At 32.3% G+C, this 22,203-nt stretch overlaps 1 protein-coding gene across 2 annotated transcripts in view; it reads right to left on the bottom strand.

The window, feature by feature from the left end:
* LOC127065688 (protein O-mannosyl-transferase TMTC1-like) overlaps window positions 1–22,203 on the bottom strand; it is a 151,592-nt gene that overhangs the window by 48,741 nt on the left and 80,648 nt on the right. For both annotated transcript variants that reach the window (XM_050998418.1, XM_050998419.1), the window contains exons 4-6: window positions 21,829–21,960; window positions 20,921–20,993; window positions 11,802–11,905 (exon numbers count right to left, since the gene is read on the bottom strand). In XM_050998418.1, coding sequence (XP_050854375.1) covers window positions 11,802–11,905; window positions 20,921–20,993; window positions 21,829–21,960 — 309 coding nt within the window. The remainder of the gene's footprint in view (window positions 1–11,801; window positions 11,906–20,920; window positions 20,994–21,828; window positions 21,961–22,203) is intronic.

Genomic DNA, 22,203 nt, shown 5'->3' with positions numbered 1-22,203 from the left:
GCCGACGCTGTCACGACCCACTATTGCAGAGCTGAGAAGCTCGTTGTAAATGTCTGCCATGCAACTTTAAGATGTTCAAGCTCCTATTCCTCATCTCAGTTACTCGACGAAACTTCAAAATTTCATATAACTTATACGTACTTATAATGGATTGATTATTAAAATGATTTTGATTGTTTCGTTTTACTTGAGAAAATGGAACGATGATATCGCGATGTTTTGTATTTGTCTGATTCCATTTGAAATTTGAATTTTTAATGGGAAGTAGGGAATCATTGAAATTTTTGATTCGAAATATTTGGAATCCTTTACTTCTTTGAAATTACTTCGAATACAATCGCGTTGTGAAGCTAACAGAATGGTGAAAAGCACTTTATAAAGATATAACGCTTATAAGAAGATATGAGAGAATGAAGTCTCTTCATTATGATGCTACAATCCATTTGTAGCAACGGTAGACGGTCTCCTTCTTCGAGTATAAGAGTGAATGAAGGACTTCGTGTGGAAGGAGAAGCATGCCACAAGGTAGAGAGGGGTTTGGGACGATACGCGTTGGAAAGCAACGAAGCGAAGTTAAGTAGTCCTTCTTGTATACCGCAAGCTATAGCGCCTCGTGGAAATGGGCTAAAGCGGGTGGAGTGGCAGATGCACAAAACTACAAACCACGGGGATGTACTACTGTAGTCGGTTGATTCTAGGCGGAGCTACCTCCAGGCGTTCTTCACTCTACAACCGTGTACTGTCCTCCCTTGAGTGCCGACTAATTGGATACTCTGTAGCTGGCGTATCCGATGATGCTTTATTTTTCCTACCTATCTCTCTACTACTCCCTATCTCTCTTTTTTTTTTGTTCTCTATCTATACTCTCTAGCGCCTCCTATCTATTTTCTCTTTGAGCTTATACTTTAACACTATCTCTACTAACGAAATAGTCTGGATAAACTCAAATCGTTTTCACCAAATACGTCGTGAAACTTGTGAAAGTCCTATCTCTCCTTCGACGTAATAGGAGCAACGTAATTACTTGGTAAATTATTTTCGATCATGGAATAAAATGTATCCGTCCGTTCCTTCTTTGGTTTGCTTAAATCCAATCCTAATGAGAAGATTTATCACATCCTTGAATTTGAAAGAAAATGGGTGCAAAAAAGGCTCTAGAGAAAAGTTTTACCATGACGTTCGCTATTCTGAAGTTTCCAGCGTATACTGGTAGGAAAGAAAGTTAAGATGTTCTACGGTCGCAGTGATAAAGAAGACCCAATAACATCACGGTCACTAATTCTTTGATGTCGGCCGGAAAAGCCGTTGAAAAAGCCACAAAAGCTGTTTGATATCATCTAGGTGCCTTTGTTCCACCGCGAAGTATAAAATTTTCTACAGCCTGGAAACTTGTCAGAGAGTGCTTTCCTAGACCCTCCGGATATAACTAATTACGTGCAGTCGACAGCACCTACGCCGCAGCTTTTGTCGGAGACGTTTTATTCCCACATCAGGATCTCCGGTGATTCGAACAAAATGAATACGGAAAATCAAAACTTCTCATATTTTACGAAGAAAAAAGAAAGGAAAAAATATGTTAGATAAAGCCATATGAGAATTCCAGTTCGCCAGCAATTAATTTAAGACACCCTTTATAAAAATTGAAACCTCTATATACAAGATGAACAAATAACTTTAATCACCCTCAATTTCTCCATTTAGAGATATGGAGAAACTTTGTTTACAAACGTCATACATTGGCGATTGTTAATAAGTCTTCAAGAAAAAACAATATAAAATTTACATAAACATTTAATTTTAATATTTAATAATTTCCAAAAACAATTATAATAAAAATTTTAATGATTTCATTATAGTTATGTGCTTATTACGAAAAAAAAGAAAATATTTAATTTAAAAAATAATTAACAAAATCGATTTTATTATAACAATATTATTGCAATATTTAAATAAATAGAGATTTAAAAACGCTTTACAATGGTATTTTTTTCAAGTCTCTACGATTTTCCGTTCCCGAGATAATGTCTTCGAAAGATTTCCATTCATAATTTGCATAGTACAGCTGACATAGTAATAGTAGTAGTAGTAGTAGCAAGACGGAGTAAATTCTCGGAATTTATGTAGGTCAGTGTGTCATTGAAACAAATGAATGAAATTATATGGGTTAGTAGGTCAAATAAATGTATTTGATTTAAATGGGAATATTTCCGGATCTAAACATCGTAGAGACTTGAATGAACTATCATTTTAAAGAGGAAAATTTTCTCTATTTTTTTTACATATTACTAATAATTAATTAACAATTTGTTATAAATAATTTTTATAAACGAATTCTTACGAATTAAATTCAACTTATTTTCTTAAAATAGAATCACATAACATAGTGATTGATTCATAAAATCACATAAATTAATAAAAAGTTAATAAACAAATTGTTTGTTTAACAAAAAAAAACAATTTTTATTGCATTATTATAGTCATATCTTTCGTTTAACGGGAATATCTCCCGAACTAAACGTCGTAAAGACTTCAAACAAATATGCAAAATAAGTGCACAGTAAACTGAAAAATACTAAGTATTGTTTAACTAATACTATTTACACACTACTACTTTTTTTATATCTTAGTCGCGCCTCTACATGGTTTCTTGAATGGACCAATATTTAATTAAAATATCTCCTAAAGTAATACTTTTTCGACATATATGGGTTAATACTTTTTTATGGAAAATACAGAGCTGCATTAACCAATACAATTAAAAACATATAATTCTATTTAAAAAAAACCTTCGTATATGATTGACCTCTATATATTCTTTAACCAAAAAATGATTACTATCATATTACGGCCACCTTTGTACTGTATAACTTTTGTAAACAAAATTTCTCCATATCTCTAAAAAAACCTGAGGCATTCGATTAATATTATTGCCTTATCCTGTATATCATGTTCTATAATGAACGAAAAATTATCACCTTCGATAGTAGAATGTGCAAGAAATTTAGGAATAGAGAAGAAACAAATAATAAAAAACGTTCAAAGTAAAACATCTGAACACAAAAAATTGAAATAAATTTTTTTAATGATATCTTTCATCGTTGATTTAAGATTTTTATTCTCATTAAAAATTGTACCAGATAACGCATACATCTATGCATTCTATTGGTAAATAAATCCCGAACTCAACTCTTGAGTCGAGAAAGACATATCGTTAAGCTACATCCTTTCTAAAGCGACAAAGACATACTTTTTGTTGATATTTCATGTATTTTGAAAAATCACCGCCTGTTGTCGAATGTTTTTCCAGGTTTCTTTGGTGTTTTCGTTGCCGATAACAAATGTCGCCGCTTGTTTCCTATTTCCATTCGGAGCGGTAAAGATCAAAGAAAAATAGGAAACACGCGGCAACAGAAACAAATACACCTCGTGTATGCGCAAATGTAGTCTTAAAACCAAAACGAAACACAAATGTTTCACATTATATTGCTTCAGTTTGAACAAAATGTTTCTATAAGTTGATATTTGTTGAAAATGTTATAGAACATTAAACAATAAGGGTTGGCAAAAAATACTTCGCTTAATTGTTTAAATGAGAACACAGCTTTAGTTTACTACGTTATTACATTGTATTCAAAGAACTTTCCTGTTTATTCTAATTTATTAATCTCTAATTTATTAGTTTAAGATAGTAAGATTATTGGAAGTGATTATTACTTACATATTTACTTTTAAAATAGTATATCAAAGATAAAACTTTTATTCAACCAAAAATAAACTAATTCACGCTTACCTCTGTTGTCAATTCGAACGAGAAATCGTACGGGATTATTTAAACATTCTAAACAAACTATCCAGATACGCCTTTCCCTTTTTTCATTTAATTATTTCAACCATCTTGGCAAATAATGAGTCTTCTCAAGTCGCAACACAAGTCGCATCTAAAGTCGCAAAATAACATCGTAAGACGCAAGTTAGAGTATCTATCAAAGCAGAACTCTAACATATCACATAACATGACTCGTTAGTAAACTCAATGTATCATAACAATCTTAAGCATATATTATTATATTATTATACTTCGCAAGCATATTTCGCGATATACAAAAAGTAACTATCGTTTAAATTAATTTCCATTCAAGGGTTTGATGATCTTGGGAACAATATATAATTTTCAGGCTAACTACGTCTATGGCAATAACGTATGTGTTTACAAACAGTACGATGTTTACTATGTTATCAACGCGCAAAACTATTTTTTCATAAATTAATTCATACTTATAATTTAATAAAATTTGAGATTAACCCGTTCATTAAATATGATCTATATTTTATAAATCTATATTTTATCTATTAATTTTTAAAATTAGATAAGATTTAGAACATATCGTTCAACTGAAACTTGTCTAGACAATCCGTGAACAATGCTAATTATAGGCATCTAGATGTATATTATCCATGAATCTTTACGATAAACTTGTAGACGAAGTTTCCCGACGCCTGGCATTCCTACCAGTTCTGTAAGCAGGTGCTTGAATGAAGCATAAATTGCGAGTGGGGAAGTACACAAAGTTCATCCTTATCCGTAAGGAAGGAGGGTTGAACGTGCTTATAGCAAAAAAGAAGCTCAGTATATCCGTAGTTGACTAGTGGTATTAACTGAGCGTGACGGTGTCGGCTTTGGTAGTTGCATAGGCGTAAAAATATAGTTGAAATCGTAAATCCGTCGGGTCCTTGAGTTAACGTGAAAAACGGTTTTACAGTCTCTTATGATTTTAATGTCCCTTCTACTTTTTTACGTGCTTGACTCTCTTTCCACTTTTTTTTTCCTTGTCTATCTTTGATCCTTTTTTTCTTCTTTTTATTTACCATTCGTTTAGCATTTTATGTACATTTTTGAAATAACAAAGTAACGTTTCCACCAGTTGAGAAAAGAGATACTAAAACGAAAATCTGAAATATCCACTGCTTTATGCTTTTGACGTTTAAAAAAAGAAAAGAGAAAAAACACATGCAAAGACATTCGAGTGTAAGAAGTACTTATCTGTAGATATCACTTGGATATTAATATTTAAGAGAAAAATAATAGGAGAATCTTTTTACTATACACCAATTTTCAAACACGTTTTCAAGTTAAACAGTTTCAATGCGATAAGACAAGATGAGGAAAGATAACAAAAAAACTATATTCACTTTATTGACGATCCTGAAAGTAATAATGTTTCCTGAAAATCTATAAAAAAAAGATCAGAACATCTATCCGTCTGGTATAGGTTTAACGAGTTCTTTTTAAAACTACAGATGTACTACGATCTTGCGAGATAACTTTTTTTTACGATGTTACTAAGAACGAATTTACGGAGATCGATTCAGTAATGGTTTCGAAAGCTTTTCTTCTCTTCTTTCACTCTGTTCTTTGTGGATAGTGGGATAAGCAGAGTCGGGTTAACACGATACACTTACAAGACATCTTAAACTGATAAATGGTTTGAGGAGGAACTTTCTTCGATTTCAAGCTTGCGAGAAGATCGTGGGCCGTTCGTTTTATCGTGAAACTTTCGAAGGGTAACGAGAATTAATTGTTCGACGATGAGGCGAGCCAACGAAAATGGATCCGCGGTTTGAACGTCCTCAAGAGTTAACTTCGGATGATCGAGAAAAGGCTGTTGTTGTGGTATCAACCGATCGATTGGTAAGGACAACGCTAGTACGACGCGAGGTTCCTTTCTTCTTTCTCCTTTCTCTTACTCCTCCTTCTTCTTCTTCCGACAGGATCACGTTGACGATTGGAATCCGAAGCTCGAAGCTCTGCTCCCGATGGCACGTAATTTACGAGAAAACTTCGGTCTGTTCTCAAAGTAAATCCCCTTTTCTCTTCACCTATTGACGCTCTGTCTTTCTAATGGAACCTGGTTTGAGCTAGGGACTGAAATACCTGTGTCATGTCTATCCTACGACACCACGTCGCCACGATCCAACATTTATACATACGAAAAATAAGTATCCAAGCTGATTCTAATCCTTAGAAATCATAATGTTTCTATTCCGCTCTTTGCCAGAACAAAACTGTCTTCTTAACTGGTTAGAATCATTAGGAAAATCGTGGTAAATTATTTTTAAGATTGAAATGCTTTTATCGTTTATACGTATAGAACCGATTAACGTCATGGAAAGCAATTATTTCTTATTAATTGCTTTCTAACTACAAATACGACGTGAAAGTACAGAAGTTTGTAAAAGCTTTGTTCAGACGTTTTGATATCTTATTAAGTTTATGACAGATCCAAAATCATATTTCATCGTGATGCGTAATATATAATACGAATTATATACGCAATTGATGGTGAACGTATTATGTGAAAAATAAATTTATATGGTATAAAATAATTATATAATTATTTTACATCAATTGTTAAAATCATTAATGATAAGATAAAGTGTCGACAAAATTGCGTAGTGTTTCAATCTAGGCTACGAGGGGTACTTTATCAATACTGTCAGAAAAATTAATGTATCTCTCGAAATCCGAAATGCTCTTTATCGACGAAATACTCTATATCATTGAAAATCTCATGTCGAACGCAATATATTCAACTTGATTGGTAAAATTATTACTTATCAATAAAACAATATATTGCAAAATCAAGAGGCGTATTGTTTAAAATAAAATCGATGTTATATTCTTTCTCGAAATTTAATTATTTAAAAATATTTTTTTCGATTATTAAAATAACAATACGTACTTACGGTTAAACCATTAAAATTATTTATGTGGATAAAATGCGGTGGATTAAGCTGCATTACCAACCAATTGATTTATATACGTATAAATTTACTGTGAGAACGAATTTATTCATAGTAACAGCAATACACAAGGCAGAGAGACTTTCGTTTGCCGCATATGTCTTTAAAAAAGCAGATATTAAATACGTAACCTGAGTAAAAAGTTCAGCAACTTTTTACGAGAAAAGTTATGTAAATCGTTTATCGCATTACTTCTTTCGCTCTGCAATATATTTTACAGTGTCTCCGAGCTAAACCTTCCCAAAGTTATAAATCTTCGGACGAGCAAACGTAGAGAGGAATTTTCGAGTTACAATGCGATATAAATTCCAATGAATGTTCTCGGTCAGTTAAAGAAAAAAATAAACTTTATACGTCTTGCGAGATATAAAGGGTTTTACTTAATATTTAATGTTACTATTAAAGCTTATACGTTAATATTGCAAAAATAATAAATAGTACTTTAAACGTCTGTTTTTCGTTTAAGTTTTATTTTAATCGCTGTTCACAAAAATTGTTGAATTTTCAAAGTGAATCTATATGATTAATCGACTATAATGATTTAGCATGATTGTATATTTTTAAGTTTTTCGCCGTTACCAAGTTAGACGTAAAACTCGATTTTTTAACTGAGAAAATTAACTTCTTATAGTTATTTCCTATGAGACTCATCGAGTTTAAAAGAGGAAATAAGTTTTGGCCAATGTAATGAGTTTTGGTATGTTGTAACGGAAAGATTTAAATTGTTACTATACTATAACTATAACTTTCTATTCTTGGAAAATAAAGTGACATTTTTATTTAACGCTTTTCAGATACATTGGCATTCTCATTTGATAACATAAATATTATCAAAACGATTAAAGGAAAACCATCGTTTAATTATCGACCGATCTCAACGACTTATACAATAAATCTGAAAGTGCTTTAACTTTAGTTATACCATTGCACCTAATCATTCATATTCCCATGTATAATACATCATGTACCACAATGAAGTTGACTAAAGATGGAGAATCGTAGAAGTTGGAAATACCTAATAGGAAACGTACCTCCATAAAGACGACCTGCTAGATGAAACAGCAAACTCGAAACACCAAGAGATGAAAGAGAAGGAGAGAAAGGGAGAGAAATGTAGCGCGTCGAGCATATTTCCTAGTAGACGATGCGCTTATCATCATTAATATTTTACGCAAAGCTACTGCGGAATACGTAAAAACGATGCGTGTATAGTAATGCAAAGGGTATTAGTGATATCATTATATACGGCTATGAACACGATAAAGAATAGAGTATGAGAAAGAAGAATAGGGAAAGAGAAAAAGAAAAAAACAGGATAAATGCTCTAGAATTAATCATTATGTAAAAACTGCGTTAGTGTGTAGGATCACCTTAACGTAGCCCTTTAACAAGCTCAAGGGATCAACCCAATACACCACATATAATACTTCATGTATCCACTACTTTCTCTCCCTTCATTTCTCTCCGTGTAGCCTCTAAAGCGAGAACGCTTCAAGTCCTCGTTGGTTAGTATTCATGGTAAGTCAGGGGTATTCGTTCGGGTATCACAACGAGGTAATACTTTATTCTAATAACGATCCTCTCAAGGGAATGTTCCTTGTATACGAACCTCCAAAATTCACTTTATCTATCGATACTATTTATGATATCTACATATATGTAAGAATGTATTCAATCGGATATCTGTTATGTTGTCAAAGAAAAGTAAATATAATGTAAATGTCATATAAATGTCGTTCAAGATTATGGAAAATTTAAACATGATATATATAAAGGAAGATATACATCTTCCGGAAAAATTGCAGACGTTAGCTTTTACGTTAGTAATAGGTATCAATAAATGCTAGTTTCGTTATTTTCAAATACGACGTTTTCAATTTTTATTACTTCTGAACAACAGGAGTTTAAAATAAACGAGAATTGTCTAAAAATTGCTAAGTATTTTAACTGCATATATCGACCAATAGCAGTAATTACGTCTCTTCTAGGTTTATTTTCAACGAAAACAGAGGTATATTAAGATCTATTAAAGTTTATTTTCAACAAAGTTTATGAAAATCCAAAAAAAAACATTATAAAAATAGATAGATATTTGAGACGGAATAATAAAAAAAATGTTTAATGTCTTATATTAAAGACTTTTTTAACTTTAACTAATCAGTTTGGTTGACAGTAGATATCTCTTTAAAATATTGAGATTAAAGTTATTTATAACGCTTTAATCTAACATTTCTATATCTTATTTGCAATCTTATTTACTCTTACGAATAATACTAGTCTTATATATTATTTTAATTCTATCTTACTCACGATGTTACAAGTTACACGAAAATATAGTTATGATTCAATGACACACAAAATGATATATAAACGCGAAGACAAAGGATTTAATTCAACTTTAAGTTATCTATTGATTGTGAAAAAATAATGTATATCTACGTTCTAAGAAGAGCTAGATAGACGTTATATTCTTCTTCTAACGAAATGTAAGACCAAACGAACATAGGTGTACATACATATATAGAAGAGATAGAAGAACATGGCTGAGAATGTAGTGACTCGCTAGGGTATCCTAAGAAGACATGTAACATTTGTGATCTTTTTGCAAGGTCAAATATCCAACACTTTGAAAGCAACATGTCGTAGACTAGAGCAATCATAAATTCTGCAAGAAGGTTGCTACATGCGACCGAATTATACATCTCATAAAGTATTCCGAACCAGTTTCTAGAAAGTAGAGGGAAAGTATTTCGTATAATATTCTAGTGGATCTGACGAAAGGAAAGAAGAGAGGAGTTGGAAGGTGGAGGGTTTCGACGAGATTTGGTAAAGAGAATCGATTCAAGGGTAGAAAGAAGAATAATAAGAGCGAGCAATGCGCTGGGAGGAGTATCGATACGACGCTGATACGACGAAACGGTTAGGAGAGAACGAAATAATATTTCAATATGCTAAAATTATCGAACGAATTCACCCCTCTACTCGTTATCTGTAATCTTGAAATTCGAAACTCTCGTTTTATTTTTCTGATTGATCCTTTTGTCCCAGGGAGCATTGATCTTTGCATTGAATACCTTGAATAAATTATAAAAATAAATTGAATATATTAAAAAATTTGATTGTTGATCGTGAGACGTTGAATGATTAATTACAATCTTATGTTTGACAATAAGATTGCGAACAATTCACATTTATCTTGATGGGATTTAATAAAATAATTCTACTGCGAGAAAAATTCTGCCAAAATAAAGAAAAAGATAAAAAATATATAAAAAGACAAGAAATTCTTGATCCTTCAAGTATCCGTTATACATTACTAAAGACCTCGATATTTTGTCGAGCTTCGATTTCCGAATATTGCAGATTCCTCAAAGCGGTCGACGAGAAAGTTTCTCCTCACGTAACTGCAATTCATCTTTCGGACAAAGTAGCCACATGTTTTCGTAAATCGCTATGAACTGATCGTGGGCGATCGGAAAACGATACGGGGTTGCGTATTGCTTTATAAACGAACGATCCAATCTTTCATTTTATCGTGTAATTAAAATCATTAAAACAAAGTTAAATACTCTTTTTATCAGATATTATTTATAATTAGGTGGTTTATCGTTTAATAAATATATTTTTTAGATTATGGTATTGTTCTTTTTATTATTATCTACTTGCAAGATTTATTTATTTTATTATTAAAAATAATTCGCTATGACACTCTCGATCATCTCACTGATCAATATTATCAGACTGAATAATGAATCTCACTATAAAACGTAATACAAAAACTAATCCACTCAACAAATTGTAATAACTCACGAATAGCATTCTTTCAAGATTCCCAAAACGGGAGGCAATATATATGGGAAATAAGAGAGTGGGTATAGCTGGACGACTGGAATAAATCGAAATCGGATTCCTCGGACACGTTCGTCGATGCGTAAAATCTAATCGTATTTTTGAATCTTTTCCCATGCTCGTTCGTGTGAGTCGAAAAGTTGAAGCTATAATATACAGAATAAGTCGAAAAGAGATGCTATTCCCGGTAGATGGCGAGAATCGTACTCTCGCTTCGCCATTAGATCGATCGGAAGACGAATGGAATTTATTTTCTACCTGACCGGTCGAGTTGTAAAATCAAGGAAAAAGAACTGACGACGGAAAGGATGATCGTGATAAAAGATTGTAGGAAAAATCAAGAAAGTTTGAAATACGACTTTCTATCCGTCTTTCAAATAAAAATTATACTTTTTCGTAACTAACAAAATCTTTGATCGAAATTTTCCCAAGACTAATTCATATTACTTTAATTTTTTATTATCCATGCTCTAATGGATATCCTAGACTTCATGCAAACGTTACTCCTCTTCTTGGAGCATCCTTAAAGCGAAAGAAAGATAAAAGTTTCGTTCGAAATCAGAAAAAACTGATCGAAGTTCGTAAAATTGTACGGATATCGTATACTCCCGGCCACTTGCGTTTCGAGTGGTTTACTAAGATATTTTCGTAAAAGTTGTAGAAGAAATTCTAGGCTCTCTTTGAGAAGTGAAGGCGACGCCTCGAGTGGAAAAGAGTTTGATTCTTCCTCTTCTAAGTCGGTCAGAAACGGGCATCAGAAGTGGAGAAGTTGGCAAAGAACGCTTTTTCGGTTTAAACCTCACGAAGTAGTACTGATCCAAAAGGGCTTTTTGAGCGAGCAATCAAAGAGAAAAAAAAGAATCTAGTAAAACTTTCAAATATCGTTCGTTTTACAGTCCATGCTTTTTAACACGCATAGCAACGAATATTTAACTTCATGCACTATCCAACCATAGATTTTCATCAATTTGATGATACAGTGAGATAAAATTATTTTCTACATATTTTTTATCCTCTTAAAATATTTGTGATCCCGAAATAGAAATTTCATTTTCATTTTACATCTTGATGCTTGAGAAGATTGAAGAAAACCGCCGTTAAACTTTTGATCTCTGATGATTATCATATAAATATGTCGTTATATAACTCACCTAACGTGGAAACAGGGATGAAAAGCTGCAGGATTATCCTGTGGTGAAAATTTCGGCAAAGCACCGTGAAGAAGGGCGAGCCTTACTACCAAAAGTATCCCGAGCTGCAAAGAAAAAGAAAAGTTGATCAGTTTCAATTTCGTCCTTTTATTCATTCTATTATAAAAAAAAGAAAAAAAATGTGTTGCCTTTCGCTGAAAAATATGATTAGATTTGATAAACAAAATAAATGATATTATTTTCTAATTTTGATATAATTTATACAAGTGAAAATTCGATAACTAAGTATATTGAATAAATACTATATAAATATTAATAATAATATAATTACATTTTAGGACAAATAATCTCAGTCAGGTTAGTACAATAAATGTTGAATTTGTCTGTAAAATATTTGACAGTTTCCGAATTTGATTAAACTGATCAGAACATATCGTATTTAGATATCGTCATCGTAGATGTTGCGTATAAAATGCTTTGAATTATTATATTTTTATTCTATTCGGATTACAAAGTTTTCACGTGAGTATGCATATTTTCTATCTTTTTGTATCGTCGCTGTACATGTCTGTCCAATCGTAAACAACTACTCGAAACGAGACTACTTCGTTTAACGTTAAATGTGAATTGCGAATGTGAAACGTTACTACAGTATAACGGTAATATTTATGCGTTGCAATTTAACGGCTACCCCTAAATATTTTCACAAATAACGGCAATTCACGTAACTCTTTTCGCGTGACTTAAATTCGTTTAACGTAATGTGTGTCTCGCCTGTGAACAAGCTCGCACGTTGCCTGCTGGTAATTAATACAAGAGAATTTCGATCGTTACAGTCGAACAAAAATATCTGTTCCATGAATAATGTAACGGTATAATACTATAAGGACGAAGAAAAAAATAAAGAGTTTAATAGACCATAATCACGAATTAATATTTTTTCGAATCGTATATCTTCAAAATGATCCTTTAACTATATCATAAATTATATGCCTTCAATTTTGTTCGATAGCAATAATAGTAATAATAAAGATTATTTTTTATTAATACGGATGAATTTTATAAAGGTTTTATGTGTTTATATATATTTATTTGAAATATAAAATTATAAAACGAAAATTATAAATGAAAATGTAGAGAAAAATTTGCTTTTTGAAATGGTTTTTGTTTTTATCTTCATTTTTAGTTATACTAACAATAAGTTAATAAAGGTGCTAGAAATTAAAACTGATATTATGATAACAAAAATATCAAAAATAAAAAAAAACCAAAATCAAATGGGAAGAAACAAGAGAAATATTGCACACGGACAATAGCAATGGATTTTTTAATTGCTGTTTCTCTACTTTTATTTTTATTGTTTTCGTATGAATACGTATAATAAATATTTTTATAACATACACGGATTTTGATTGATTATCTTTATACCACTTTTGAAATTTTTAACATTCTAAAAAAAAATCATATGGAAATACGTAAGTTAAGCAATTATTAGTGTATATTTAAAATATTTAAAATCTGTGAATCAGTAAACTGGGAAAAAATAATATCTCTCTAAACATATATTCATGCGATATCGAACGAATCTAAATCGAGTGTCGTATTTCACGATCGCGATATTCTCTTTTCTGTAAATCCCTGAACGAATGCTCGAATTGCAAAAGTACATACGTTGACTTGTATATCGAATATCAGTGACAAGATATCTCTCAGAACGATTTCTATTTGTTTTGAAATAAAAGTAGAAAACAATCATATTCTAAATAGGAAAATAATTGAATACCTAATGTAAATAATTAAACCACGATTTCTTTTGTTCTACATTATTTTCATATTTTATAAAACGAATTCTAATATTTATATCAAAATCCTTTCAATTGTAAAATTTCACATGTTTAAAAAAGAAATGCGAACGATAGTATCATTCCGTTTCTTAAACTTCATCGATATATCAATATATGATACTAAAGTGCCGCTCGAAATACATTTTAAAAAAAAGATCTGTACTGAATTTTTTCATGAGAACGTCAAAGAACACAAGCCAGTTTCTTCGTCCGTAGGACTCGTTGCTAACGTTGAAACGTCGTCACGTTCTCGCAAAGGCACAGCAGAATTCGTCGTCACATTTCCGTCACGTCCCACGGTAGCTCGCTAACCCAATAGCCGGCTGACTCGTCCTCGAGCAAACCACTCTCCGTTTTCAACTCTGAGAATTCGGAACGAATGTTAGCAGCTCTTTCGTCTTCTTCGCTTTCTGTCCACTATCTCCCCTTTTTCTAACTCCCCCCCTTTCTCTCTCTTTTCACGTACTGTCGAAAACACACTGGTAAAGGACAAAGAAAGAAAATAAAGAAAAGAAAGAAGGAGAAGAATCTAAGAGGAAAATAACATGAAAAAAGAAGAAGGAAAAGATAAAAAGAAAGAGAGAATCTCAAAGAAGAATAAAGAGATAGCGTTGGAGAAAAAGAAAGAAATGATATAACGAGAAAATATATTGCTTGAGAGAATTCTAATAAAAGACAAGGAAGAATGAAATGATAAAAAAAAACTAACGTAGAAGTGGGAGAAAGTCGACGTTTTCTTGAATCGTATTCATATCGTCTTCAATATACACCGATATTGATATATCGTGAAACATCTCGTTCCTTTTAGTTATCCGACATTGCTAGCCATTTGTTTCTAAGAGACGTGTGTGTATTTTTATATACTTGCCATTTTATCTATCTATGTACATCTAAATATGTAGGTGTATGAGTATGCATGTACAAAGTATTCAGATTATTCCAAAATAAACATTGACAATCGTTGAATAAATAAACATAATAATGATTCATAAATAGTAAAATAAAAAGATAAAACAGATATTGGAAAAACCGTTTTATCTTTTATGTGAATTTTATATTTTTATAATCCTTTTAATAACGTAATTTTAAAATCATATTTAAACATTTACACTTACAAAACACGTTATACCATTTACACGAGAGAACGTGAGACACTTCCTATAACACGGTTGTCTTCTTGGTCTATCGACAGACTCTTATAGAATATCATATTACATTGCCGCAAGACGTCGACTGACCCTGCAAAATGCATCGAATCGAATAAAAATTCAATTTCGAGGAACGTTCAATGACACACTAAACGACGTTACGTCTTTTTCACAACAAATTTTAGGGTTTCGAGGATTGTCTAGTAATTTCACGATCGAATTGTGTCAAGATTAGATTATATCAAGATATTATATTCATCTAGTTCAAATTTTATTTTTTTGAAACGAAATTTTGAACTTCATTTAATTTCCCTTTTCTTTGACATCTTTTTTTCTTTTTCTTAGAACGCATCTTCGTTCTTCAATTTCTTCTATTCTTTCTTTTCTTCGTTTTTTGCTCGCAAAAACGTTAAAAAGCGACAGAAAATCATTCGGTGATTACACACTCGCGTTCTTATTTTCTCGTGCATGCACTGGATATATCAGAAGGGTGATTTTGTGCCGTTTGCGGTGCATTCCGGAACTATTTCTCCCTTTTCTACCCTCTCTTCTCTTTTCTCGTTGTACGGCTTCGATTCGTTGGAGAGGTAAAATGTTTCCTGGCACTATATACATGTTCGTAGAAGTGAGAAACGTACACCTTTCTGCTTTTCTCTTTCTCTTTTTCACTCCTTTCCGAAAAGACACATACGGCTTCCTTGAAGCCAATCCGTACTGAGTTACTTCTTTTTTTTTCAGGCTTATCGACCGAGTATATTTCTTTCTATGCCTGCGACATGAATTTCTTTTACGCTTTCTGCTCCAGTTTCTTAGAATGCGCTTTGCAAATAAGAAGGAACGAATGGAATTTAAGCGAAAATCTGCATAGCACGGTACGGAAAAATTTCTTTTTAAGATTATCCTTTATCGAAATAAAATATATCATAAAATAAAAAATATAAGACATTTAATAAAAATCGATGAACGATAATATAGATTTATTTATTGATATTTGAAAGATATAAAAATTTTATTTGTCGATATCATGATATTTGAGACCCTATTATATAGATTCATAATTAATAGTTATGAAGCTACTTCTAATCTTTTCGAGTATAATCGATTAAAACAAATATGCTACAAATCCTACGTAATACTAATATTAGCGCACACGAGAATGTTGAACAATCTGCAAGGGTAAATTGAAGTACCTTATGGTAATGCTAGGTAAACACATAACAGCTAAGAGGTAAGTCAATCGAGAAACAATAAACATACCAAACAATCGATGAACAATGTGTTACTCTAATGGATTTGTCAATTGATTACGTTCACTAATTGGATAAAATCTATGTTAACAAAGTTACTAACGTTAATAAAACTAATAAAAAACAAGTGCATAAGACGACAAAAGATTCCGATTTAATTAACTATAGATTGATATAAATTATTTTTTGACGAAATAAGGAGACTATTATCGAACTTTAACGTAGCTTCGATGTAGTTAAATGAAAGTAAAATAATCGTAAAATAACAGTTAATGAAATTCCCATTTTATTACGACTTACTGAAGAAACTAAGAACTTACTGAAAAAATAAGAAAAATCAAAGGAATGAAAGATTTTTTGAAATTCCATCATTACCATTATTACAAGGTAAGTAGAAAGGAAAAGGATTTTTACAAGGAAAGTAAAGAAGAAAGAAGTTCTTTCTATGGGATCTAACTCTAAGAAATGAAAGACGGAAATATGGGAAAAGTAGAGGAGTATACCGAGAAAGGGAGATTATAAAGTAGTAGATAGCTACATGAAGGGTAGTCTGTGCTTGCACACCTTCTTCGTTTCTAGCATAAATTAGCATAATTCAGTATCGCGTTCGACCAAGGGACGATGTGTATGCGCACGAATCCCTTACATCGGTGGTCTGGTGTATTAGTAAACGCTGGCTTGCACGCTTCCATGATTTTCTTCGATACAACACGACGTCCATGTCTCTAGTCCTGTCCGTGTTAAACGCGAAAGGAACTTTCCTAAGTAGGTACTACGAGAAACGGCTTGAACGACGAAAGGACTTTGTATCGACTTACGACGGATTTCAACTACTACTACGTCGCCATGACACGACTTCGTTTAGTTTTACTTCATTAACGTTCACTTCCTTCAAGCGATAAAATGATTTATAGTTGACTACAAAGCGATGATAATATAATTTACACGCGTTCATATTAAATATACGATATAGATAGATATAACTCATGTATTATACGTCTGGTATGGAACAAAATTAAATTATTATAAAATAAACAGGCAGATTAGTATCTTGGACAATTTATAACGACGTTCACTTCAAATCTTGATACTATTATCCACTAGTTAAATCCGCATTAACCAAAGGCGAAACAGAAGATGTTGCATCGTAACAAACGTTTATATTGGCAAAGATCCATTATTCCATAGATACAGCATGACAAAGCCGTTTAAATTAATTCACAATGGAGCTACGATGAGGGTTTACGCCGCAAGTCCGCCCGTTTCTTAACTATGAACATCGAGTATACGTAAAGCACGAGGATTTAATAGCACCTCGTAAACTTCCCCGAGGGATTACGCCGCGGCGATGTAACGCGTGATTGGTCCTCGTGACCTCGGCACTTTCCTACCTTCCGAACTACACATTCAAAGTCGCCCCTTTTACCTAACTACCACCACTAGTATTACGATTTTCCTCGTCCCTTCTCCTTTTGCTCTCTCTCTCTCTCTCTCTCTCTCTCTCTCTCTCTCTCTCTCTCTCTTTCTCTTTCTCCCTTTCCTTTCCCTCTTCTCGCTTCATCAAACGGAATTTTCAACACCACTCGAGAACCCCTCGCAAAACCGACGGAATTCGCTCCATCGGATAGATCCAGTTATCGATAGAAGTTCGAATCTCGAAATGCACTCGTTTAAAAATTCTTAAATATTCGCCAAACGGTCGTCTATGAAAATCCACCTACATAGAGAACGAGTTCCCTTCGACTGACGTATTTTCAGTTATTTTTCAGTGAAATAGAATATATAAATAACAGAATGTATTTACTTGTTCTCTTTCCTTTTTTTCTTTCTTTTTAAAACATTTTGTGCAGGTAAACTATTTTTCAATTGATATATTTAAGAAGGAATTAGATACGTGGGTTTAGAAAGTCCTTTCTGTTTTTTCCTAATTATACTCAAGGTTCGTTATTTTTTCTATCTAACGATACATCTTCCGTTGACCACTCTTAATTAGGTTTACCTCCTTCTTTGGTCACCCTGACCTATACCAATTTATCTTAGCCGCTTCGTAATTCGGGCCATGCCGTTTATTTCCCGTGATCGTAAAGGGAAATTCTCTGGACCAGTTGTATCTGTGTTAACGATCGTTAAACTTACTCGAAGCACGAGAGGCTGTAAACATCGGCGGTCGACTGGTGGGTTAAACGATAAAAACGAAAGATATCGGTCGTTAAGAATTAACGATGCGAACACTGAGATCGTCCGCTAATGCGTAGGATTAACTAAGAAAGATCTGCTGTTTTCTCGGAGAAAAAGAGAAATCAAATGTGTCGCTCGTTTAATTGGTATGACAAAGTATTAATGGATATACAATGCTCGAAACTCATTGTTATAGCACAGATATAAAAAATATTCTGATCTGTTCTATATCTTAGTTATGTAAACATTAAACTTTTATGTTTAAAAAATTGATTTTATGTAAGAAATGATTTTATGTAAACAAAAATTTTGAATACACCGTCCGATCTAATTCATCACGTAAGAATTTGTAAAACCTAAGAGAAGAAAAGTTCTTTTGAATTACAATACTTACATCATATGGGCAAGTTCCCACTTCTTCTCATCGTAATTTATTAAAAATAAATAAATTAAGCAATCACCCTATATAGTATCCTGACTAAATATTTAATAGATTTTTAAAGTTCCTCTAATCATTATATTTGATCATTTAGTTTTACAAGCCAAACATTTCGTACCTCTCGAATTGCAGCTTTAATTAAATACTTTTTCTAGAGCTTTAAAATATTTTAATACTTTCAGTTTAAATCCCCAAAATACAGACCGAGAATTAATAATTAAAAGATCGGTGAAAACTTTAGTTTTTGATAATTGATCATAATTTTCTTTTATACTCTGATAAATTTTATAAAAAAAAGAAATATTAATCTTTAACATATCAATTGAGTTACTGAACAATGACATGCCATTCGATTTACCATTTTCAATTAACGTTCCATTATCTTTATATGTAGATATCGAAACCACCGAGTTATTTCATGTAATAACGTCGCTCGGAAATAAATCGTAAAAATTGTAAAAGCTTCGCATTGTAAAAATTTTAAAGTGCCTTTTACGTTTTTGCCCGTGCTAAATTTTAATTTCAACTACGGGATGTACAAGATAGATAGAAAAGTAACATTATCGTATCGTTAACTGAATTAGCACGTTATCGAGATATCCTCGTTGCTTTCTTGTAAATGTGCTCCCATTTTTTTTTCGAACAATATAAACAATTCTTCTTGATAACGAAACGATCGCGAACAAAATAACTATATACATTGTATATCCATCTATCTCGATAGTCTAGGTTTCAAAGTGAACTCAATGAAAATTGAACGTCGGTGGTTATCGTCAAAGTGGTTGCTCGATTAAAATTTCACGTTGATTTTCCGTATGCAATACTGTATTTCCAAAAGCAATCGTCATTAACAAGTTGCGCAAAGCCGAATATAATGGTACTTATTTATCAGCGGTGAACGTAGTGCTTATCGGCGGAATTATATTTTTATCGCGGCCAACCATCGTAATTTTGAGACCACCGAGGCTGTCGATGACACGTATTTTTCACAAACTCGATAGGGTGCTCGCAACTCATCGAATCGTTTATCGATTTTCATTCTCTTTCGTTCACTTCTCTTTCTCTTTCCCTCTCTCCCCCTTTCTCTCTTTCTCTCTCTCTCTCTCTCGTTTTTATATTTGATTACCGATACCTTCCTTTATCGTGACGCTTACCTACTATCGTAATTTGTATCACTGGAAAATGAATTAAATGCACGAGATTAAGCACATTATTTATACCTCTTCGCGTTGAAAATCATCTACGTGAATTTCATTGGCCGTTATTGCAAATGAAAATTAAATCGCAAGCCAAACATTTTTTCAATTCGTTGTTATAATTCAGACTGTCAATCTTGTACATGTGCCTTTTGTAGTTGGATTATGAAAGAAAAAAAGAAATAGAAAGAAAAGTCTCACACATGGAATACATAAGCACATGGTAGTAGAAAGGGTCTACAGTATACATTAGGGGTAAACGGATCTGACGACTTTTTTTCTACTATTCTATTCATCGTACCTACTGTCGATGTAGACATTGTCGGTAATACAATAGTAACAATACCATTTATATATGTACATATATATATATAGATACGAGAATGTTATGTAAGGGTGCCATGAGTGTGAGTGGGCGATAGCTGGACGTCTGAAAGTCCTGTAGGGCTTCTACGCACGACTGATTCTGCGTGGTCGGCTAAGAGGATTTTTGACTCACCCCTATTCAACCACAACAGTCAAACCACCCTCTTTCTCTCTTTCTTCTTTTATCCATTGCTATATAGGTATCACTCAGTTTCTTTCTCTTTCTCTCTTTCTTTTTCACTTTCTCATACACGTTCGTTTCTCATACACGTATACATACACTGTACCTTTTTTCCACATCTATTTCTGTATCTATTTCTCTCGGAAACACAACGATTCCTTTCCCGTTGTCCTTTGATAATACGATTGGTTCGATGGGTTTGCGAAAGCGATGTTCGATTTAATGAACAACTCCATCCGATCTTCTTCCACGTTCATTGATAATTAATGGACTAATAACTTGGGTCAGAATATTAAAAGAACCGAAATTGAATCGTACGAGTATCTTATCTTACTACGTCCTTTTTGATTATTTTGGAAAGATTGATATTTGATAGTTCAATATTAAAGTGACACGAGACGATTATGAGTATATATGTAAATCGAATTCCGGATAGTATATTGAATTTGTTAATATCTGATTTATAGTAGTTATCGATAGAGATATGCATAAATATATCGAAAAGGAGGAAATAACTTACGGAAACTAGTAAAGCAGCCGCACGTCTGGAAAAGTGTCGTGAATCTTCATTCCATCGAGCTTCGGAAATAGATCTGAAATAAAAAATGTAGAAATTGTCTGAAAAATATTTTAATACTCAGTGCAGTACTAATTTTATTTAAAAGATAAAATTTTAATTAGTCCTAGTCATCGCATGCGCTTATTAACTAGTTTGATCTTGTTAACTTAAATATTTGATTTAATTTAATGCTGAATCTTTAATATCGCTCTTCAATCTGTTACTTTTTATCACTCATATCAAATACGAAAATTTACATGGATCTTAATAATTTATTCAGAAGAATAGTTTTTTTTTTGAATAAATTACAAAAATACGTATGAATAGAAACTTTTTAGAAATTCATTATGCAAACCAGTACTTTTAAACTCTATATGACAATTATGTAAAAACGCAAGCGTTTTTGTATGAAAATTTCACGAGATTATACGCAAACATTAAGTTCGTTATTTAACTAGACTACAAATTAAGCGTTAATTAAAATTTATCATCTGTACGTTTAAGCAGAACTACTATCGTTTGTACCCTTTGATAATTCAAATGCATTTGTAGAACGCTTAATTTATTTTTATTTTATTATTATTATTAATTAAAATACTTGGTGTAATATCGCTCAAACAAGATTTTTTCTTTCAAAAAATTGATTACAAAAATATTATTCGCAAAAAATGTAATTCTTATTGTTTAATAATTTTTAAAAGTATATGCACATTTTCTTATGGATTTAAATAACCGTTTGTGTATAGCGTTGTTTATAAGAAGTTAAGTTCTTATTAACGAAGCATAAATTCTATTTCTAAAAATGAAGAACCACTATCGTTATCGTTAATTTTGTATGACTATGAATGTGCTTCCGCAGTTAAACTCACCTCCTGATTGAGTGCCAGGAACGACAAAGGTCGTAAAGAAGGTTTAGGAGTAGAACCGTAACACCGGTTTCCTTAGCCAACATTGACAGGGTACCGAGACACACACTGCTCCACACGTAGGCTGTTTGCTGACTATAACAAAAGCAATTCCCTGAGGTTTAATTAAATAGGTACATTTTATGAGCCGAATCACTGCTAAAGAAGAAATGTCAACAATTTTGTCGTAAAATGTCAAACACGTTATATTTATGATTTCCTTTAAAACGATTGTATTCTCGATTGAGAACAAGATTACATTGCTTTCCTAAAGTGTAATATGGTATGGTATTTTCTAATAGAACAAGAGATGGCACTTATTTCATGTGAATAAATATT

The sequence above is a fragment of the Vespula vulgaris genome, chromosome 8 (genome assembly GCF_905475345.1).
Source record: "Vespula vulgaris chromosome 8, iyVesVulg1.1, whole genome shotgun sequence".
Classification (NCBI taxonomy): Eukaryota; Metazoa; Arthropoda; class Insecta; order Hymenoptera; family Vespidae; genus Vespula; species Vespula vulgaris.
This window is presented reverse-complemented; position numbering and strand designations above follow the sequence as displayed.